The sequence below is a fragment of the Mastacembelus armatus genome, chromosome 7, assembly GCF_900324485.2.
Source record: "Mastacembelus armatus chromosome 7, fMasArm1.2, whole genome shotgun sequence".
Classification (NCBI taxonomy): domain Eukaryota; kingdom Metazoa; phylum Chordata; class Actinopteri; order Synbranchiformes; family Mastacembelidae; genus Mastacembelus; species Mastacembelus armatus.
This window is the reverse complement of record NC_046639.1, coordinates 406,034-428,942: the sequence shown is the minus strand read 5'-3', so window position 1 is coordinate 428,942 and position 22,909 is coordinate 406,034. Positions and strand designations below refer to the sequence as shown.

General features: G+C 42.7%; 3 protein-coding genes across 6 annotated transcripts in view; 1 reads left to right on the top strand and 2 right to left on the bottom strand.

Annotated features, from left to right (window-relative positions):
* Positions 1-119: 119 nt before the first annotated feature.
* smc1a (structural maintenance of chromosomes 1A) lies at positions 120-10,064 on the bottom strand. The gene is made up of 26 exons (XM_026331723.1): positions 9,685-10,064; positions 9,193-9,381; positions 8,319-8,431; positions 7,827-8,030; positions 7,254-7,492; positions 6,885-7,143; positions 6,360-6,500; positions 6,177-6,259; positions 5,964-6,063; positions 5,471-5,578; positions 5,129-5,314; positions 4,770-4,949; positions 4,465-4,611; positions 4,154-4,291; positions 3,953-4,069; positions 3,764-3,870; positions 3,526-3,667; positions 3,294-3,439; positions 2,988-3,141; positions 2,791-2,898; positions 2,508-2,664; positions 2,271-2,425; positions 1,529-1,680; positions 1,376-1,445; positions 1,171-1,281; positions 120-971 (listed from the first exon to the last, which is right to left on the bottom strand). The coding sequence occupies exons 1-26, from the start codon at positions 9,791-9,793 to the stop codon at positions 891-893; spliced, it is 3,696 nt and encodes a 1,231-aa protein (XP_026187508.1). The 5' UTR covers positions 9,794-10,064; the 3' UTR covers positions 120-890.
* Positions 10,065-10,115: 51 nt separating this feature from the next.
* ribc1 (RIB43A domain with coiled-coils 1) lies at positions 10,116-20,686 on the top strand. Of its 2 annotated transcripts, XR_003297225.1 has the most exons (10): positions 10,116-10,250; positions 10,395-10,507; positions 11,304-11,522; positions 11,664-11,881; positions 11,973-12,087; positions 12,386-12,504; positions 13,092-13,328; positions 13,831-13,997; positions 14,133-14,264; positions 20,567-20,686. XR_003297225.1 is itself a non-coding variant. In XM_026331724.1 (9 exons), the coding sequence occupies exons 3-9, from the start codon at positions 11,324-11,326 to the stop codon at positions 14,212-14,214; spliced, it is 1,137 nt and encodes a 378-aa protein (XP_026187509.1). In that variant the 5' UTR covers positions 10,116-10,250; positions 10,395-10,507; positions 11,304-11,323; the 3' UTR covers positions 14,215-14,655. The 2 variants fall into 2 exon arrangements, 1 of the variants encoding a protein (XP_026187509.1); XM_026331724.1 differs by lacking the exon at positions 20,567-20,686 and having other exon boundaries at positions 14,133-14,655.
* Positions 15,389-22,909, bottom strand: part of l1cama (L1 cell adhesion molecule, paralog a) — a 36,816-nt gene continuing 29,295 nt past the window's right edge. For 2 of the 3 annotated variants that reach the window (XM_026331718.1, XM_026331722.1), the window contains 15 exons: positions 22,658-22,782; positions 22,408-22,509; positions 21,934-22,131; positions 21,774-21,844; positions 21,463-21,688; positions 21,239-21,354; positions 20,594-20,810; positions 20,169-20,291; positions 19,622-19,798; positions 19,406-19,519; positions 19,134-19,283; positions 18,618-18,749; positions 17,691-17,763; positions 17,512-17,523; positions 15,389-17,234 (listed from right to left, as the gene is read on the bottom strand). In XM_026331718.1, the coding sequence (XP_026187503.1) occupies positions 16,973-17,234; positions 17,512-17,523; positions 17,691-17,763; positions 18,618-18,749; positions 19,134-19,283; positions 19,406-19,519; positions 19,622-19,798; positions 20,169-20,291; positions 20,594-20,810; positions 21,239-21,354; positions 21,463-21,688; positions 21,774-21,844; positions 21,934-22,131; positions 22,408-22,509; positions 22,658-22,782 (2,098 nt within the window). In that variant the 3' untranslated portion in view covers positions 15,389-16,972. The remainder of the gene's footprint in view (positions 17,235-17,511; positions 17,524-17,690; positions 17,764-18,617; positions 18,750-19,133; positions 19,284-19,405; positions 19,520-19,621; positions 19,799-20,168; positions 20,292-20,593; positions 20,811-21,238; positions 21,355-21,462; positions 21,689-21,773; positions 21,845-21,933; positions 22,132-22,407; positions 22,510-22,657; positions 22,783-22,909) is intronic. The other variant, XM_026331719.1, reaches the window with a different exon arrangement.

Genomic DNA, 22,909 nt, shown 5'->3' with positions numbered 1-22,909 from the left:
ATCCATATGACCAGTAGGAAAATTCCTTAAAACATATTCTCAGAGCTGTTGAAAACAACACCTGAAGTCAGAAGACATGTTGCATGCTGACATTACTAAAAAATAGAAAACAAAGGAGCTTAAATAATTCCAATTTTATTCACTAAAGCAAATGAATCAATAAAACAGGCCTGACAGAAAATTCTCAATCACATTGAGTTTTCCATTGATTCAGGTTCACTCAGGGAATATAAGGAACTGCTGTTATTCATACAACCGAAATAATTATCTGATGACACATTTAACAAAGCTCCATGACCTCATGGCACCGCCAGCTGCAGCTACCTACTGGTTTTATTTAGCTATCACACATGGGAATGTATCCATCATATTATAACAACAGTTTCCTGATTTAAGCTTTAAAAAATGTTGTAGCACATAATGAAAATGCAAATAACATAACACACAAAAAGGACAGGCAGTGGCTTCCAAGCACACCATTGAAAAGAGGACCTAAAAGTTCTAACAACCAAAAACCTGTTTCTGGTAAATTTGACATTTTACCATGTGATACAAATTCTACAGTCTGTTAAAAGGGTTTGATTCCCACACAGATTCACTAGATTATAATAAATTGTGATTATAGTCAATCTTCTATGGCCAAATGGAGAAAGGGCTGGCTTTGTTAAATGTAAATACATCTTGCTTGTTGCGGTTTAAAAAGAACCACCTCCCGATGACAACAAGAAAACTCACAAATTCACTACTCTAGCATATTCCAAAAATATATAACCATAAAAATCAATAAGACATGACAGGCAGGGCCTAATGAGTACATGATCTGTGACTACAGAAGTAATTCAGAGAGAATTTTCACCTTGCCTGAATGCCAGTGTTGGGAGTGCCTTGTTCTATTCATTAGGATTTGGGTTGGCGTCAGGATACTGAGAGAGATCAAAGGTGAGAACTTTGCTGATGACACAGTCTCCTTGCTGTGGAACAAAGACAAATCAATGAAAAATCAGTTAGTTACAAAGCTTTTTCAGAAATGCACGTACATTACTGATGCTTTACCACCGACCTGTTTCTGCTGGACTCTAAGTGTAATATGCAACTGCCAAAGCTCCATGGCTGTACTTTATTTGGGATTTTCATTTATGTCTTTTGTGTATAAAATATTGATAAACATACCTCTGGGTAAACACCGATGAGTGAGTCTGCCTTGGTGTAAAATTCCTCCTTCAGAGAAATGACAATGGCCTGGAAGTTCTGCATTGACTGGTCTTTGATGTAATTGGCCACCTACAGGAAAATATGAGTTCATGTGATGAGCAGCTTTAATAAAAAGCACTGAAGAAGCTCAAGTCCATAAATGTAGTTTCATGTCTGAACAGACCTTGCCGATGTTAGTATTGTCCAGAGCAGCATCAATCTCATCCAGGACAAAGAAGGGTGCTGGTTTGTAGCTACAGAAAAACAGCAGAGTCGATGTTAATAACAGAAATGTCACATTCAAACAATCAAATCAGGCTGATTCGTCCTGTTGTACCTGTGGATAGCAAAGAGCAGAGCCAGGGCAGCTACAGTCTTCTCTCCTCCAGACAGATTGTCCATGGGCCTGAACCTCTTCCCCGGAGCCACACAGTTATAGTTGATGCCATCCAGGTATGGTTCCTCTGGGTTTTCTGGGCCCAGGAAAGCCTACACAGCAAAGACAGACTCATTGTGTAAAGGTTGTACTCTGCATAAATAACGTACCAAATTAAACGTTCATGTACTACTGGTCAAAGGTTTGAGGTCACTCCCATTTTCCCACCCACTTCCTTCAGTTTTTATTGATGTTTCAACAGTTCAAGTGCCGGTGGTTCAAAATGAAAATTACATTTCAGGGATCAGGAAACAGGTTATTTACATTTTTTCTGCAGCAAAGGAAGAAAACAAATCCTTTAAAAAAAAGATGCTTCCTACAGGTTTACTGATTCAACCAACTGCTGTATAGGCGGTGCTGGAAAAGGCTGTCACTACACCCTCTGAAGCATTACGTGGACAACACTGCACAGTAGGACATAGTACTGTGTACTGCAGTTTGATTATTATCTCTGTGTTATGCCTTAAGAACATTACAGTAAACTCCATACATTTCTATCGATATTGGAAAACAGAGGCAATCTAAAACATTTGACCAATAGTGTTTATGTTTGTGACTGGTGAGCTATCAGCCATACCATAATACACACTGACCACAATACACACTGTTCCATTCAATTCATATAAGTCATTTTAAGTCCAACCTGGGCACTGCTGTTGCGTGAGAGCGCCTTGTAGATCTCGTCGATGTTGGTGGCCACAGACTCAAAGCAGGTGTTGAAACGATCAAACCTTTCCTTCTTGATCTGCTCGAAGGCTTGCTTGGCCTTCTTGGCTCTCTTACGGGCAGCCTCAAACTCTGGAGGAAGGACAAACGCAAACATGAGAACACACAGGGAAAGTTACCGTCGGCCAACCCTACCATCATCCTGCAAACTCACCGTCACTGGTCTCCTGGAACTTGTCCCTGACGCTCTCAAGCTTCTCCATGGCCTTCATGTTGGGGGCGCTGATCCTTTGTAGGATGCTCTGCTGTTCGTTCAGACGCTGCTGCAGTGTGTTTGTCTCGGCCTTGATCTCTTCCTCTGACAGTGCGTCCTGTATGAAGTCGAACAGGATTAAATAAGATGAGGTGCAGTTTAAATGGTAGCTACACTACGCAGGCAAAGGCTTTATTCACTCTGTAACAAAGTGCAGATGTGTAAATGTCACTGGACTAGCTACCTTAAGGTCTTCAGACAAGATGCTGTAGTCGATCTCTATGAGAGCCTCTTTAGCAAGAACACTGCTGGACGTCCTCTGGCTGCTGCTCTCATCTGTCTGGCAGGTCCCCTGGAACAGCAAAACAAAAGGAGGCGATCATTTTCTGTTTTAATCCCAACTGAATCAAATCTAAAACATGGCTGAATGTGTTTGTGTACCTCTCCCTGGCTGATATCATCCATCGTTCCAGAGCGAAGAGGCAACCTGATGTCCTGCATTTTGCAGGCTTGCAGCAGGTTGTGGCGATCACTGCGCTTCTGCTCCAGTTTGGTCTCAATGGCCGTAACCTCCTTCTGGAGCTGAGTCAACTCCCTGGAATACACAACATCAACATCTGTAGGTTAGACAAACTCCAAGGTAATATACATATATATATAATATACCCTAACCCTAACCCTAACCCCTAACCCGTCTTCACATGACATAAAATAACAAAGCTGGTGTCTACGTCTGCAGCCACTGACTTGTTGGCTCCACCCAGTTTTTTACGGATCTCCTCCATCTCGTGGTTCTTGTCGTTGACTTCAGATTTCTTGGTGAGGTGCTGGTTCTTCAGGTCCTGCAGCTGGGCCATTGTCTCATCGATGATCTTCATGTGTCTGTGCTCCTCCTACAGGAAGACAAGACATGTAAGAAAGATAAACTTGAGGTCAAAATTAAGGACAGAACAGATCAAAAGGTTTCATCTTCTTTGACCTTCTTGAGTCGCTCTATTTCAGCCTCATCCTTTTTGACTGTCTGCTCCCACATCATGACTTTCTCCTGGTCCTCCTTCAGCTGGTTCTTCTCATAGTCTAACTGGATACCCAGCCGGGTCTTCTGGGTCTCAAACTCAAGACTGAGGCAAAATGACGGATGTCAGGTTAGACCACAAAGAAAAACTTGGACAAACTCAGAAATGACCAATATTAAAACTGACTATTGGAAAACCCACCGCTTCTTTGCTATCTCGTTCTGCCTCTTCACCTTCTCCTCCTCAAACTCTCTGATGTTCCTTACTCCGATCTCCTTACAGAACTCCACAAACACCTCGTCCTCCACCTGAAACACAGTCAAACTGATATCAGTGCAATGCCACATATTTACAGTATTAAAAATGGACCTCAGTGTTTGCCAGTCTCACCAGGTTCATGCGGTCCCGGAGGTCAGTGATCTCCCTCTCACGGGACTGGATGATCCTCTTGATGTCGTTGATGCGAGGGCCAAAGTTTGCCAATTCACTCTCCAGCTTAGACTTCTCCTGTATGACGCAAACAATACAGGTTTAATGCACGAGTCACTGTATCAGTAACGAAACCCAAGGAGAAAACAGTAACGACTGTACCTGCATGTTGAGCGAGAGGTGGCGAGTTTTGGTCTGTTCCAGGTCACTCTGGGAGTACTTGAGTCTCATCTGCAGACCGTGGGCTTGAGACTGCACCTGACGTAGCTCCGCCTCCTTCCTCTTGGCCTTCATTTGCTCCTACAAAGAAAAAACATTAAGCGAAAACTGAAATTACATCAAACTGCAGATCTCTAGCACACCTTGATTCTCAATGACTCAAAAACATTGAGTGATATCCTTCTAGCTAAAATACAAGCAAATATGAGAAACACGTTGGCCTCGTTGATGGACACTTCATTAATCAACATTACCTTGAGCTCTTCAGTGAGTTTTTCTTTCTTTTCCTTGAGCTTATCCACTGCTTTCTCGTCCCAGCGCCTGGCTTTGGCCTTCAGGTCACTGGCTCCTCCAGAGATGACTCCAGACTTCTGGAACAGAGTACCGTCGAGGGCTACCGTCTGGACACGGACAAAGTAAAAGAATAGGCTGGTGGTTAGGTGGGAGAAGAGACAGGTTTCTACTACATCATCCAGTAGGTACCATAGCTTTTCAATCCTTGGCATCAACATGTTGACAACATATGTAAAACCTCAGCCAGCATCCTTAAGTCAAGTACCTTGTGTCTGTATGGCCCTCCAAAAGCAATCCTTCGTGCGTCTTCAACGTTCTCACACACCAGTGCGTTGCCACATGCATACTGCAGGGCTTTCTTGATGTGTGGGGGCTCATAGCGAATTACATCAATCACCAGCTTGGCTCCTCGCAGTTCTCTCAGTTTCTCATCTGTTGGTTTCACCTTGGATAAAACAAGTAAAAAGCATAAAGAAAATGTTTAACATTAGGAATTTTACAGTCTCTACTGACTCTTCTTGTCTCAAACATCATCTTACTCACATTTACCAAGATTTCCATTCATAACTGCAGTTATTAGAACCACTCCAAAGATTTGTGGGTAGAGCTATAATCTGTATTCACCTCGAGGTAGTCCAGGGGCAGGAAGGTCTCAGGCTCTCCTCTCTGCTCCTTGATGTACTGAATGCAGTCTCGGCCAGTCTTCTCCGAGTCAACAATGATGGCATCCATGTTCTTGCCCAACACTTTGGTCACAGCGATCTGATACTTCTTCTGAGTGGGCTGGCACAGGTCGATTAGACGACCATACTGTAGAAATGGAAACAGCACCATGCCCTTATTACCGGAGTGTGTGACAAGGTTGTTCAGTGCTTTCACTTCATGTAGTAGAGAAGCAAAGCAAATGTTGTTTTGTAAGCACGAGACAAGTAAATGTTGTACAAGATGCTGTCCCAGTTGCCTTACCACAGAGCCAGGGTAAAGTCTTTTGATACTCTCCATGATCTCAGCCTTGCGCTGCTGGCGACTGTTCTCCTGCCTGTCGATTCTGGCGTCTCCCAGCTGCTCCATCACCTACAGCAAACACCAATAATAACAGGATTTGCTATAGATGTTTTCACTTGTCAAACATGGGTGTATCTAATAACATTAACAATAGCAGCACTAGTGCCAGGGCTGCCATGGATTAGCAGCACATCTGGCAATGATTCATTTTATTGGTCACACTTATGCTTTTGGCTGATATGTGAAAATGTCTACAGTAAGACACATCTGTTGATTTATTTTCTCCTGCTCACCTCCAGGGCACAGTCATACCAAAGCAGCATGTAGCATAAAAACACTGTGAAATGCATGCAAACACAAACTCGCACTGAAAACACTGACAGACAGCTCAGTTACAGTAACACCATTTGAAGTCATCTCCTTTTCTTCCCTTCCCTGTGTGTTTCTATAGTACCTGGTTAAGCTCCATGTTGATCTCATCAATCCTCCTCTTGGCCATCTCCACCTCTTCAGTCAGCTCTTCCTCCATGCGCTTCTGCTCATCTAGTGACTGCCTGAGGGGCAACGGGACAAAATATGTGAATGAAGGTGTAAAACTGAGAAACTTATTAAATAATCAATAAGCTGGACATGACACTGATTGAACATTACAACAGTGAGAAAATACCTGCTGGTGGCAATATAATCCTCTAATTTCTCAATACGTTTCTGGTTTTCTTCAATTTCACGGATCTTTTGCTTGATTTTGGCCTGGGGAAAAAAAAGACATAATATATGGTTGTATGCATTCAAATCAATACAAGTCAGTTTATTCTGGCACAGGAAAACCTGCCATCATTATCCTATTTACCTCTGTCTCCACTTTCTTCCTCTCCTCTAAGTCAAGGCGGTCCTGGTCAGCCTTCTGATCACGGTTGAATTTTTCCAGCTCTTGTGCCAGTGTCGCAGCACGTTTACTGGCCTCCTCCTTCAGACGATGGTACTGCTTGACCTGGAGGGGAGAGAGCATCATGTAAAGTCAATTTAAACTTTTAAAATCCATCTGAGGTCATAAACAAACATTTGAGACACCATTCACCCACACAAATACCAGAAATCTAAATCTGCAAGCTTTGCAGTCATACAATCATCTTTGTAACAGGAAAATAACGGGATGTTGTTAGCAAAGCCACGACTGCCTTTGCTAAATACTGTATAGCTGTATAGCTAGTGACAACTAAACAGTCATCTAGGATATTAGCATAATGGCCAGATATTTAGAGAAGACATTTGTACTGCAATATTTCAGTGGTATCAACTAAATAAAATCCTAGAGCTGATAATTTATGCAAAACAAAAACAAGCACTTAAATCTCTACATTCTAATAAATCAGACCTGGTTTTCCTCCAGGGTGAGGTCTTGGCCTTGGCTCTGGGCCTCCTCCTCCATACGCTCCTCAAACTCTTGCTTTGCCAGCTCCACTGCCCTCATCTCTTTATCCAGCTCATCCATGTCTGCTTTGCGTTTCTTGTACATCTTCTGTGCATTTTGCAGCGACTTGCGTGCTGCCTCGAGCTTTTTGATCTTGTGTGAGGTGTTCTCTTTGGCCTTGATGTACTGTGGCCTCTTCTGGTTCAATTCAGAGTCTTTCTCTCTGTGGGCAGAGTCACATGATTAACTAAAGCTCTAGGTTGACGCTGGCACAAGATGTAGGCATGTGCACTAAGCAAACTGTGAGAAGGCAACTCTGTCAGAGTCACTTACTTGATTTCTTTTTCTATGGTCTGTTGCTCCCTCATCAGCCTGCCCAGCTCCTTCTTCTTGTCCTTCAGCTCCTCCTCCACATGGTCCATCTTTTTACGGTCCTTCTCAATCTCCTTGTTTCGCTGGCCCAGTTCTTTGTTTAGCTTCTCAATTTCAGTCTCATTGTGGTACAGTTTGAAGAGCTGCAACTGAACACTGCTCCTGGCCACTTCGTCCTTCAGACGCTGGTACCGTTCAGCCTGGTATATTGGTGGTAGGAGAGTGAAAAAGACAGGATGTTGAAGTAAATTATGTGCAAAGTAATAACTTTACTGACGGCCAGGAAAGCCCTACTGAGATAAAAAGAAAAGTCTCCTTTTCAAAGACAGGCACCAATAACAAATAGACAACACAAAATATGTCACAAAACAACATAATCAAATCGCAAAACTAGTCAAATTAACTAACCCTTTCTACCAGTGAAATTTCTTATTAGAATAAAAAATTCAAGATACATGATGTATTTCATTTCTAATCCAAGAAGGATACAAATACATGGAGGCCCTTTATTTGCAGTTAACACGAAAGACAAACCTCTTCTTTCTCTTGCTTGGCTTCTTTGCGCTCAGCAGCGATGTTTTTCTTGCGATGGTAATTGAACTGCGTGTCCTCTTCTGCTTTCACCATCTCTTTTTTCCTGCGGTCGTACTCCTGGGCCAGCTCACCAGAACGAGAAATCTCCTCAAAGAGCGCCGTACGTTCCTTAGGGTTCTTCATGGCAATAGACTCCACGGCTCCCTAAAGGCAAAGTAAGCAAGAACAAAGACATGAGAGATTATATAAACACCAGAAAACTGATACTTTAGGCCTCTGATACAATTGGCTGACTTACAAAAGCTCAAACAATAAGTGAAGGTCTATGCATTATTACAATAACTGTTTCCATCACAAAGACACAAGTAACGCACTGCCAGGCCTGTTACTCTTCTACTAATAACTGTTATTGCCAATTAAAAATAAAGCATTTATTGTATTTGTGCAACAACACATTTCTCTCAGTAAACATTTTTAGGATTTCAGTCTCACCTGAAAAACCAGAAAGTTTCTAGCCTTGATCAGGATGCCAAGTTTTTCCAACTCTTCGCTGTACTCGGGCAGACCCACTACCTTGTTGTTTATGCGGTACTCAGAGGAAGAACCTGACACACACACACACACACACACACACCATGTGCACATTAATTGAAATAAGATATAAAGAGCTACAGACAATTAGACATGGATTACAAATCTCACTAGAGCCTGGTAGAGTCTAGCGTGGATTCCAATTAAATGTGAGCAAGTGATGTAAAGTATAATTATGTTTTTGAATGGTTGGAAAATTATATCCTTTCATATGCAAATAAAACTGTCAGGATTTCATTGTGATCAATTCATGTTTCACATTATATAATACTCCCTGTTGTGCAGCTGTACTTAGAACAACTGATTAGCATTACACTCATATCATTTTACAATGACTCTGTATGTCTAAGTCAGGAGGAGGGAACTTCTCCTCTGACAGTACATAATCAATGTTAACATCCAAACGTATTGCACTTTGCTATAAAGTTCTTTATTGGCCAGATTTGTTCTAATGTACAGGGTAGCACTCTATGTTGTACACTGTGTTTACTCAATAGGTATATTGTATATTCTAACAGACTCCAATATATTTAGTTTTTCTTATTCAGTTTCTCTGCTACTGTAAAGACCAAAATTTCCCCTTGGGGAATTATTAGATTCAATTTAATTCCTTGTTTTCTTCCTTTGGTCAACTAGAAAACAATAAATGAAAAACCAATTTCAGACAGAAGCAACAGAAAAAAATATTAGAGTGAAATTTTTTTTCATTGTAAAGAGAGAAGCACAATCAAAGCAAATGATTTCTTCCAACTTGAGCATCAATGCAGGTTCATACCAATGATGACTCTTGTGAAGCTGCGCTCCTCTCCGTTATCCTCCTGGTACACCATACTGACAAAGGCTCTGTTGGCAGCTGGTTTCCCTACAGGTGCTCCATGGATTAGATCTTTCAGCGTTTTCACACGCAGGTTACTGGTCTTCTCCGCCAACACAAAGCTGATTGCATCCATAAGGTTGGATTTTCCTACAAAAAGACCATCGCAGATTTTTACTATGCTACAGTACACAAACCTAATAATTGAGAATGCAATATAAACACACATGCAGTGTGATACACATCCTAACACAGATGACATTAACATGGGCTTATTTAACGTTACATATAACAAACTGCTGTCCAGCTAGTCAGAGACGTTCAGACATACATTTTATACATACACAGCGGTGCTTTACTTCACTCTTTATTAGTAACCAACAGTTTAAGTTAACGCTAAATTAACGCTAGGTTAACGTTAGCCGCGGGATAATGTTTTCTACATCAACATACCAGATCCATTGGGTCCGATGATTGCAGTGAACTTATGAAAGGGTCCAATAATCTGTCTTCCTTTGTACGACTTGAAGTTTTCGATCTCTATCAGCTTTAAATAGCCCATCTTCGCTGCGTCTGTTCCCCAAAATCTGCAGAGAATACGAGCTAATAAACTGTTAGCTAGCTAATGCTAACAACCGAGCAAGCTACCACGAAGACCAAGCATGCACGCAAATGAATGAACCTATCTGTTCAAGCTATTGCTGTCCTGTTAGTTAGTCACATTATGAGGGGGACCTTTAGCTTAGCGACCGAAACAGCCTCATAATCGCAATCAAACAGCTACGATACGGTTGTGACAACAATGCGCCATTTTACAATCCAACAGGAAAACCCTCGAGCGCGCGAGAGACCAAGCCTCGCGGTTTCTCGCGAGACTAGATGGATCTGGAGCTCAGCTGCCCGTGGCCACATATACAGCTGGTCGATCAATAGGTTATTGATAGATATGCTTGACAACAGGTTATCGATAACATCAGCCTTTATATGAAAAACAGACACAGCGCGTTTTAATTCTCCTGGTAGTTACTTTAACTTGGTATCAACAGTCAGTTTACTTTTTCCTTAACAGTGACGTTTTGTGAAAAAAATTAACACAACACGTTATAAATTATAAATTATATTATGTTATAAATCATATTAATTTCAGGATGTTTTGTGTACAGGGCGATTCTAACATAGCGATGTGTTACTATGGTTACCGGGAGCAAACAAACACACGACGCAGACTGAAGCATCTGGCTGAAATAATTCGCTCACATTTACAGCTAAGGACGAGGTGAGTGCTGGTTTCGATCCATAATCACTGAGTAACAACCGAATTACAGAATCTGCTTCCGGTGAAGGATCTCCAGGCTTTGGGGAGATGTCAGGTTATAGCAGGATGACACCAAGAAGTCACTGTTCATTTATTTAGGATCTAGAATTAGAAATAATTAGAAATAATTCTACTGTAGAAAGTAACTGAGCTACGCACATTTACTCAAAGTACTACACTATAGGTACTAGTTACTCTATAGTGCTATATTTAATACGCAGGGCACAAACTCGTCTTATAGAAAGTCATTTTAGTTTGTCAAACTTTTACTTCATTGGTAACAGAAAAAAATATGTGAGAGAATATTTTAACCTGTCCTTGGTAAAGTTTCAAGCTGCCTGTTGTCTAAAAGCTATTTTTCATCATTCTTGTTAGATCCGTTTTTAAATAAATTGATTTGAAAGCAAAAAACTTGAAAGTGAAAGTGAAACATATTCATGAGACAGAGTTTTGCAGATTAAAGTGCCCAACAGAATGCATGTTGTGCCATTTCATTTTAACTATAGAAAATAAAGGGATACTTTCACATAAATATTCACACATCAGTAATAATAATATTATAATATTATATTAATGCAGGTACAATAAAATGCTTCATCCAGCATCAAGAGCGTTGTTTTGCACCTTACTGATAACTTGAAGCAGATTTTGCTGACAGTACTTTGTCATTTTACCTGAATGCAGGACTGAAGGAGCTGACTATTCCTTCCTGTTGGTTATAAACAGTGATTGTGATGTTGTCTCTCTTACCCTCTAGGTTTAGTAGAAACTTTGAAAATGTACAAAGTAGATTTGCCTGTAGACCAGTCCACAGAAAAGGCTGCGGAGAGGCGAAGGCTTGCAGAGGAGGCACGCAAGGCCCGAATCTTCAACACTCGACTCCGTGTGATGGGCCTTGACCTCGATGCTCTGAATCAACAAGTCGAGGAGAAAAAACATCAGAAAAACATGGAAATGCAACGGAACAAAGCTTTTGGTACATTATAGGCAGGATAAGAGCTAGAGAATTGTCAGAATAAAATCTGAATCACAGACATTATTCACCCGGGGGAACCTCTGTATTACACCATTAATGAGCTTTGATTCACTCTTAGTATATATTTTCAACATATTTCAGATAAGCTGAGAAACTATCATGATAGCATACTGCTGCAGCAAGACACTGACGAAAGAGAGAGGCGAGCAGCTTTGCACCCCGACCTGACCCAGTACTGGGCCACTCATCAGCGTGTGGAAGACTCTCGTGATGCTGATCTCAAGTGTGGCCTGAAGGGGGCAGTAAGCATCACCGTTCCAAAGGGTGAGCTGGGGCCTGCCAGCATGCAAATCTTTCAGGTAAGGCATGCATCAAAAGCAGTGGAACAGAATCCAGAGAATGGTTAAATAAATAATGCCCTGCACTACTCGGTCCCTGTTTCCTGTGCAGGGAGAGGGTATCGGAGAGGAGCAGATGAGGAGAGAACAAATGAAGAAGACAGAAAGAGATCTGCGAGAACAGAGGGAAGAAAATGAGAGAAGGCACATGGAAAACAAGCACAGAGGTATAAAGAGACAAGCATTAAGCACACATACAGGAACTCACGTGCACACTGTAAGCCCTGATGAGTGTGTATGCTATAGCCCCTGTAAATCACACACATGCTTCATGCTTTCCTGCACAAACAATGACACACTCCTACGCACAGCTTTTATTGCCAGGCGGCACTGACGGATGCTCGTTCCAGAGAGCTGTTATGTCTGTCCTGGTGTGTCACTGAAGAGCTTGCTACACTGGGTAATGGCTAATGCAGGTGTGAAAAACACACAGTGGGTGATTTGTATTTCATGTGTGTGTCTCAGAGACGCTCCTGAGCAGAGAGCTGATGCATCAGGGCCTAAGGGGGATGGAGCAAGCCGCACTAGAGGAGGAGTGTAAGAAAGCCGCCCGCATCGCACTCGACAGCTACAATCGAGCTCTGGTACATACATGCATGTGCGCACACAGATGGACACACAGACGCTCAAACACCACCTGCTGATACGAATGCTCAAAGCAAACTCCAGTGGGGTTTGGAGCTGTGACATGCTGTTCTCAGGTGGGGTTTTGAAATTAAAATGACTAATTGAAAATGTTAAGTGATGCGTGCACACACTTGCTGCAGAAAGGCAGCCACTATATTAGTTGGTACCAAGCAACATGGATGGTTAAACTGCTTTGATGTATGCATGGGCCCTGTCTGGGTTTAAAAGCTCTCATTTGCCTGAATGCACTTGACTGAATTCTCCTTTGGGATGCATCATTATAAATCCATCAGGTCCTGGTATTTTTCATGGCAATTATGTGGTTTCTTTAATAACCACTCACATGCTTGACACACAAGCAAATACAACTGACTGAGTGGATTTCTCAGGAGAGTCTCACCATACAGCTGAATTTTGACCATGAAAGACGCCACACATTAATGGATGTGTTTCGTAAAACTCCTGTTATTCTAATTATCAAGGAAATGATCGATCAACTATCCTTTATCAATGATTAGGCCTCACCACAAACTCTTCTCCACAGGCTGCAGAGCGGGCTGAGAAACTGGAGGAGCAGCACAGGAGAGAAGAAAGGGAAAATCTTGCAGAGACGTGGCACACACTGACGTCTGACATGATGACAGAGTGTCCAGAGACAGCAGACAGAGCAGTGGGAGGAGGAAGGCCACGCCAAGTGCCGACAGACAGGTGGAAGGGGATGAGCCATGAGCAGCTGAGCGCCATCCACGCGGAGCAAGAAGCACAGCGCCTTGAGAAACAGGTACTGGAGTCACCTATAACCAGTCCCATTCACAATCAGGTCATGTGTTCTGCTCACAAACCTCTATTCAGTTGTACCTTTCTGTAAAATCCCATCAAAACTGTGGTTTCAAACATTTTAAACTTGTCCACATGAAACGTCTTAGTTCTCCACAAGTCACCACAACAGTTAAAATGAACCTTGGATAAAATTGTCCACAGCTGCTGCTCCGCTCATTTATTCCAATTTTTTATGCCGTTGTCTGTTCACAGCAGCTTTTCTTCACAAGGTACAGTTCAACTGAAGGGGGCTTATTTCTTTTCAGATTATTTTATTCAAATACCTTTTAGAGGCTTAACGTGGTCAGGTTGTCCAGTGCTTCAAAAAAGTGTGAAGAAGAAAGCTTAAAAACCTGCAGCCCTGGATGTTGAAACCACTCCTTCAGAAGAACAGCTGTTTTTAGGCCCAGTATGCCACTTAACTCAGATTTAGCATTTAGACCTTAAGTTCTTGCCATGTTCAGAAACAGCGTGACGCTGAGAAAACTCGAGACGCGGCTTGGGACCTCCAGCTCCTGAAACTGTGTAAAGAAGCCGAGGACGAGGAGAAAAGAGCAGCAGAGCTGAGGAGGGAGAGGAGGATTCAGGTGGACCAGCACAACATGCAGCTGGCCAGAGAGCAGCAGGCACAGTAAGAACTGCACACGCATACACACTGTACACTCAGCAAATGTATTTTGGGGGGTAGGTGATAATGTAGAGCTCAGATTTAATGAGCATTTTTAGAAACACTTACTCACTGTGCGTTTTTGTGTCTCTGCCCCAGCCTAGAGTACCTGAACAAGAAACTGTACACCAACAAGCCCACCAAGGACTACTTCTATCAGTTCAACACTGGCTCCCGCTGACCACCGCACCCTGTCCTCCTGTGACAATGAGCTAATGAAACCTACTGAGTGTAAGAAACATGCTCAATGTGCGATGAATTCTCATTGATCAGTCCTTGCGTCTTAATTTTGTGTGCATTGTTTTTACCGGCTGTTACTGAAGACAAAAAAGGGACCTCCTTTTTTGGTACAGATTGTTCCATGTACTTTATTTTTTCAGTCTTATATCCAGTTACAGTGGTAGATTCATAATGCAGTTACAGTTATATTGGCCCCATATGTGGTACAAGTCCACCCAGCTCAGATACCATTAGTCCCATTGTACCAATAGGACACCCCACACTCCACAAGAGGCACATCTACACCTCAGCAGTGACACACAGCACCCACCCCTCCTTCCTTACCCCTCTCGTCCCACTCAGGCGTTGATGTTTAATATCTGTCTGTTTGTTCCAAAGAAGCTTCACTAAACAAAACAATTCACTTTTTAATAGGTCTTTATCTCTTAACTATAAAATAAGTGGGTGGCAGGTATGGGCAACAGTGGAAAAGCAAAGGCCAAGTGTCCCCAGCTTTCCCCTTGACACATGAACAGCAAGAGTGAGTGGCAGTTGAGTGAGTATCTGTGTGTGTACACTCATTCCTCATTCAAAGCTAACATTTGCCCCGAACACTGACAAACACAGATGTTTAGCAGCAGATAGTCAAGTTAGAATATTGGCATATTTTGCGTCATTCATTGCTCCTGTATGAAAATAGATTTTTTAAAAAGCTTTATTTGTCCTGAGTGTATCTGTATAACCAACAACAGGGAGCTTATACGCACCTCCTTCAGTGCCACTACACTTTTTGACATCCCATATTCTTTACCTCAGGGCCTGTCAGGTGATATTTGGCCGGTGTCAAGCTTTTTATTTGAATAGGGAGAACTGAGGCAGCAACTTTGCATATAGATACTCCCTGTGGTATGCACAAACTGACTCGCTGCATCCCTGCCTCTCATAACTGCATCAGAAGACTCCACAGATATTCACTGCACTGCAATGGATGGTTATGGGCAAGAACACAATCTTTAAGTTTCAGTGTAACGTAACTACGACTATCACTAAATGACGCTAATGTACTCTTTTCTGATTTAGAAATTTTGATATGTTTGCAAACATCTACAGAACAATGTGGGTTTATTTTTTTGTCATTTTTTTTCTTTCCTCAACTATGAGCTATTTTTGCTAAAACAGCCAAATGTCACTGCAGTCATTCGTCAAAAATGGAGAGTTTTAGTTCATAGCAATAATACAAAGGAAACTTACAACTGGCAACATTTTTAAATCAAGTAGCTTTAAACCTGCACATTTTTCACATTTTATATCAAACATGGGTGGATTCATCAAAACAATCTTTGAGGTTTGTATTTACATTCAGTGGGGGGAAAAAACTCACCTTCCAAGTATTTTAATTATTTCTCCAGTACCTTGTAGATTTTCTTTAAATGAGTGGCATGCAAAAGCAATGTCTGCCCAGCCTTAAAAGAATACATTCTCTGTGGATGATCTAAACACCGACTGTTTGCTATTATACATGAACTGGCAACCATTACACCTGTCTGCAATATTAGCTTGCATTGATAAGGGTCTGAAAATAAAATCTGAGAGAGTGTTTGCCCACAAGACTCACTCTCTAATCTGCAAATATAAAATAAATACTGCTCCTCAAACAACCTGTGTAGGATGAGATGGACAGGTATGAAAAGATTGTTAATTAGAGACAACAATGTTTTTAATACATTGTAGAAAGAGATAAAGACACATACAGAAAGCTACACATAGGTCTCGACACAAAAATTACAATATCTTTTCCATAATGACATTACACTTCTGATGGGGAGGCGAGATAGTAATGACATCAGTCTGGTGCACTATGCAGACCCAGCAGGCACAGAAACTTAGAAGGAGCATGTACATATCTATAATACTGTATTATGGCTAAATAGAGAGATGTAAATGCAGCTATATACACCAGATGCTACTTAGCATTTTCACAGCAAGTTCCCCTTAATGCATCCAATGTTATTTATTGTAAGAAACTTGGCTTCACTCTGTTTCACTGAAAACATGTTGATCTATGAAACATGTCAATAAAGAGAAGTCATGGGTTTTTATATAAATAGTGTAGAAAGTAATTAGAGACAATGACAAGGATTAAAAAAAAATTTAAAAATAAAAAAGACTGATTTTTGTTTTCAGCTGTTACTGGCAAATACAATCTATCACATCAAATGGAATTAGGCATATAAAATCAGGTACGAAATAAAATAAGACAATGATAAAGTTTCAAGACTTGTTACAATGGCATGTGCTGCCTGTTTCCCCACACTGGGCTCCTGGCATCCTCCTCTGTCAATGTACTACTCTGCATGGCCACAGGGTCATACCTACAGTCTGCCTTTAGCTTCCTATAGAGCTGATTGATGTGAGAAAGAAAGGGCGACAAGTGAATGTTAGTTGTTTATATTGTTATAAACTACATAGATAGAGGAGGGCGAGAGGTCAAAGGACATCTTCGTGTCAGTCGTATATCAATTTGTCCACTGGTCTGGACACTCCTTTGGTCAAAATAGTCCGGTCAATCAGATTAATGCCAGGGGCATCTGAATAGTCAATATATTGATTGTGTATTAGTCGTCAATCTACAGATCAGCACGTCAGTAGGGAAGAGGAGCATATGGGCACATATGTGGTGTCATGTTTTGGTCTGATGGTCCCCAGTGGATGTGTGGGGGTTAATCGAGGATGGTGACTGAGTTGGGCATGCCGTTATTGGCGGGGGGAGCGTTGTTGGGGTTGAGCGGGGAGTTGTCTGGCAGGCCGTGGAGAGTCTCTGGACCCTCGCTGGGCCGACTGAACTGGCTAACCAAAGACTCATCCATGTTGAGCTCCGTAGTTACGGCACTGCTGCCGTTATAGTCCAGGTTGTCCTCACTGCACAGCTTGCTCTCCTCACCCAGAGACGGCAGGCTGGCTGTGCGCTTCTCCTCGAGGTCACTGAAGCATGTGAGGGCACAGGACAGGTCACATACAAGAAGTCTTCTCATAAGGTGTGTAAAGCTAAATGTAGTCTGATTACATCTTTATCCAACAAGCCTCACTTATTTACTTTAGAGTCACAGTCTCAATAGGTGAATAAAAAAAAAATAACCAGCAATCACAAATAAAAAACATTAACTGCAGTCCTCAATAACCTATTACACTCTAACAAAAGTTACAGAGAAAACAGGGGAAAATATATTGATGTGGGAGAGCAAGTCACATCGCAGCATACCTTTCTAGAGATCTGCATAGCAGGGGCAGGCATTGGGGTAAAGAGGGACAGTGACAGGAACACAAAGGGTTAGGAAAACCAAACAGTGCTGAGGGAACCAGGGCTGTATGAGGAGTCAGAGTTAAAATGATCTATAGAAATATGATGTACACACAGTGATTTGCAGTCAGATCACAAACCTGTACTCTCCAAAAGTCTCATCCTTCATAGGTCGTGCTTCTGAATCCATCGGACCCTCTTCTTTGTCTTTCACTGGAGAGAGAGATTACTGGATTTCATTATCAGTTAGAGCTCAGCCACGTTTCTCTCTAACCGTCTGTCTCAGACATTGGTGATGATGTTGTAGCAGACAGCCAGAGAACAGCTATACGAGTTGATGTATGTGCAACAAAAACATCTTCACCGTCTAACATCTATAGTTTTCACTTCATTTCTCATCCGAGTTTATGTGTAATAACTACCACTATGAATGTTATTATTAAAATTCAAATCAATTAAAATTCATTATTGTTCAATGGTTTAATGCCAGTGGCTGAACCTATAATTAGTCCTCTGCTTTTAACACAGACAGAGGCAGCCCCTTGTTTTTCTCCTGTGACAGCTGGTGTTTTCCTCTGGCCTGCAGGTTGCAGTTACTGTGGTTTGTGATTATTATTTCACTGATCTTTTCAGGGCAGAGACTCTTCCTTACTATCAAAGTGAGGAAGTGCAGCTTAGAGGTCTGTTTCACTGCATGTTTGATGTGGAGGCTGCTGGGGAGAAGGTTGGCCAAGTGGATCCGGCCAATTATTTGCAGTCGCAACTACTGTAAGGATTACAGAGCGATGTTAGGGGAGCATTTCAAACATGGTGCAATCTTATTTCACTGTCTCTTTTCCAGTCAGAATAATCCTGTTTACTGTGGTGCATTCCTGTAACTGCTGGGCTTCTTTTTCCACTCCAGTGTCATTTGCACAAGCAGACAGCTGTATGGCTCCAGACTGGCCAGTGTTACACATAAAGCTGCTGTAAAGTTCGTCACAACCATGTTTCTCTCACATACACAAGAGACAAATACAATAAAAGATTCAACGTCTCTAATGCCAATCACAGTGGGCTGCACTTGCCTGAATACTTCCCCCCTTTACTCCTCTTGATGAAGCAGAGGATGAGCAGTATCAACAGCAGCAGCACGATGGCACTCACAACGCCGATGAACCAACCCTGTGTGGCAAAGCTTGGCTGCACCTCCGTCACTCCTTCAGAAGAAAAAGGACAGAAAGCAGAGTGTACATTTGTGTAATGGTAATAAACAGGATGAAAGTACAAGAGGAGGGAAAATGATAAAAGACAAAAGAGGCAGCAGAATCTAGAACAAAAGCATTATGGATTCTGACAGGGTGGCATTTCACCAGGGGACCAAAGAATACAGCAAAACACCCCAAACAAACACGAGTAATGGTTTGTTTCATATGAATAACCAGGTTCTCTTTTCACAAAAGTCTTTGAAAGGAGCTTACATGCAGCAACTGCAAGACCCTCTCTGTAGGATCAGGCTTTATATTTAGATGTGGGAAGCCCAGAGGAGGAAGCAGGGGAGATGAAAGTGAGGAGGATGAATGAAGGCAGAACGATCTTGGTACCTGTTCCTTCTGTCTCAATGTCAGTCTCCCAGAAGGTGGTGTTGCTGTAGGTGAAGCGTAGACGATAATGAGAGCCAGGAGCCAAACCCTGGAGCTGGTAGAAAGACTGGGAGGAGTTCACCTTCTCGGTCTTCTTCCATTTACTGCCATCTGCAGAAACACAACACAATTCTCAGTTTAGTTTTTTTCTGTTGCTCAAGATTGTGAAACTATTCCCATGAGGAAGTGCAATGAGGTTCTCTTTATCCACATGTCAGTGTAGACATTATTACCATTCTTGTTGAGGTAGTGGATCTGGAAGCTCACGTTCCTGTGTCTCTTCTTGGCCACCCAGCTGAGGTTAACCGAATTTTCCCCGACAGACAGGCTGATGTTGGAAGGAGGCACTGAAATCCATCCAGATGGAAGAATCAGATTCATGATCTAATGGACTGTGGTCCTGTACGTGTCATTTGTGATGTGTGGTAACGTGGTAAATCGGCTTTTACCTCCATCCAGCACGGTGGCACCATCCTGCATAATAGGCTCTCCGTCCCCAGCGGCAGTGCGGCCCCTCAGGTAGAAGCGATAGTGACTATGGCGGTCCAGGCTCCTCAGGGTGAGGTGGGTGACTGCAGAATCATCTATTGTCACCACCTGCATGGGGCTGTCGTCACTCTCCACAACTGACCACAACACAGCCAAAAAACACTCAATCACTATTTGATCTTAAACGCATCGTTATGGGTGACATGTGGCTGATGGATCAGCATCATTAAGACGCTGCAGTTTGACATTTTTCTGATGTTATTGATTTAGCTGGACATGAACTATATGGGGCATGGTGCTGTGGTGGTTAGCACTGTTGCCTCACAGCCAGGGGATACCCCACCTCCTGCCATGTCAGCTGGGATCGACTCCCCCCCAATCCCAGCGGTGGGTAATGGATGGACGGACTACTGGTTTATACTGATGTCTCTGATGCTGCATAAAATCAAACAACACTTCACTATTTGTGCACTGGAAGTATAAGGACTCCATGTAAATGATGCTCACTCTGTTGGTACTGCAGTAGATATCCGATGAGGACTCCATTGGGCTGGTCAGGGGGCGTCCAGTGGAGGGTCATTTCGGTCTCTGATGGGCTGTCCAGCATCAGGGACATGGGAGGACCAGGAACTAGCAGTAACACAGACAGGCACTGATCACAAAGCACTTGGTTTACAGGGCATTGTTACACTATTCTGACACTGTTTCCCCAAAGGTTAGTCTGTTCGATAATATCTAGATGCACATCAGGGTCACCCTCCTTCTCTTCAGAGGCATTGTCTGGGTATCAGTGTCATTTCTGTTGTAATCCATTATCCCTCTGCCCCTCACACCATGTTCCCATATTTGAGTCTCCCTGTCTGTAATTAAACCTCTTTATCTGTCCCCTCCCATTATTTCATCAGCCACTCCTCCTTCGCGCTCGTTCTCACCTCCTTCATCGGTCTTGAAGGACAGCATCTCAGAGGCAGGCCCCTCTCCTTTGCTGTTGAATACAGTCATGACCAGGGTATAGTGGGAGTATGGTGTGAGAGAGCTGATCACCTTCTTCTCCTCATTGGCCCCAGTCTCCAACACAACGGGGCTTTCCGGCTCCGTGGCCCTTCGGCCTTGGTGGTGAGCCCTGGAGCCGAGCCTGACCAAGTAGATCTGGACGCCCAGATAATGATGAAACAAGAAAGTGCAGGTTAGTTTCTGACTTATACTTGACATTTCTAACATTTTGTAGACTGCAATACTTAATTCCATTCACATCATGATTATGGCCACAGTAAAGCAGTAGAAGGCTGTTTGAAAACCATAACAAATGGCAAAGATCTTGAATGGAACATGGATCATAGACACATAGGTAAGAGGTGCAGCTAGAGCGTGATACATTTTGAAGGTGAGATCATTGAGAAAATAAAAAGGGTCTGATTTTCACAACTTTAAACTAAAGAGAACTCTGAAGTCTCTGCCAGCTAAGACCTGGCTACCTGCACTCTAAACCTAAAATATGCATTAATTAACTAATTAATTAATAATTTCAGGCCCTGAATATGTAGGACCAAACAGCAAAGGAGATACAGGATCTGTACCTTGTATCCTAGCAGGTGTCCTCTGACCGACTCTCGATCCACTGCAGCCCAGGTCACTTTGATGGTACTGCTGTTGATTAGTTCAACACCCACGTCCACTGGAGGCTCCAATGGGCCTGAGGGACAATGGCAGACAGGAAGGGAATAGGTGAAGTAGAAATATTCCCAGTAAAAGAAAAGTGGAAAACTGTTCAGTTTAAAAAATATGATAATATATATATTACTGTCTTCTCCTGAGTAGCCAATGACTGGGTCTGGTTCAGGTCCCTCCCCTTTCTCATTCACAGCCTGAACTTTGATCTCAAAAGCAGAGAAGTTGCCAACATCGCTGACAGTGAACGGTGGTGCTGTTGTGTAGTCAATGTGCCAGTTGGGCCCACTGCCCACCACTTTCCTCCACATCACCTTGTATTTGAAGTCCGGTCCACTGAAGTCATGTTTTTCCATTTCCTATAATGACAAGAACAGCAACAAAGTTTGATTGTGGGTGTTTGATTTTGCTCCAAATATTTGTTCCCCCAGGTAACAGCTGTACCTGCCACGCGATGACCAGAGTGTTTGGGTTTGTGGACTCACTCCTAACATCTTCTGGGTTACGGTCTGGAGCTGTAATCGGAAAAAAAACGTTTTAGGGTCGTAATGTTTTGGTGTTTACTACGACAATAAAAACTGCTTAGAAAAACATTGGCTCTTACCTTCAGCGAGCGTGTTGTGGATTTCAGATGGCTTGCTGGAGTCACTCTTGCCCACTTCGTTGATGGCAATGACCCGGAAACGGTAGGACATGTAGGGCCACAGCGAGAGCCTGGCATGTACCTTGTTCTCGCTTACTCTTGTTAGTTCTTCCCAACCAATCTCCTTCAAATCTTGGTCCTCAAACTCAACGACATACTCTGGAGAGACAGAGTCGAGGAGTGATGGGAAAATACAGAAAGCAAAGAAAAAGGAAGCATCAGAAACGTAAACATTCCTTTGAGATAAAGTCACAGTGAGACGCAGTCGTTCATTATGTCAGGAGACGGATTAAGGTCCGACACAATGGAAAGTTTCATATTTGCATTTGTGTGTCTGTGTCAGTGCATATCACTTGGTAGAAACAACCACAAACATCTGACAACAGTTTGTATGACGTGTTTTTCAATGCGGGTGTGTGTGAGTTTGTACTAAACCTAGAACAGGGCTGTTGTGGTCATCTCCAGGAGTCCAGCTCAGAGTGACTTCACGATGCTTCGGATCAGTGATCTGGAGGAGGCCAGGAGGGTCTGGACGATCTGAGCAGCAATCACAGCATTAACACAACTGCCTGCACAAATCTAAACAAGCAGGTCTCTCTACTTTAGAAACGAGCATTAGGAAAAACTCTATAGAGTCTCAGGTGCTGGTGTTTGATGATGCAGTACACATGATCAGTGATCTTACCATATAAAGTCAGGGTGCCTGTGGCTTCAGCCATGTCCAGCCTAGTGATGACCTCACAAGTGTATATGCCCTCATCGTAAGGCTCCACGTTAGTGATTATCAGGTCTGGTCCTTCAAATGTGTATCTGAGGAAATAGAGTCATCACTATCATCCTCCTCCCTATAATTATGATGACTACTTTCCTTCAATTAACATCATCTTTCCCCTCTGCTTCATCATCTGATCTTCCTCCTTCTTAGTTGTGTCAGGTT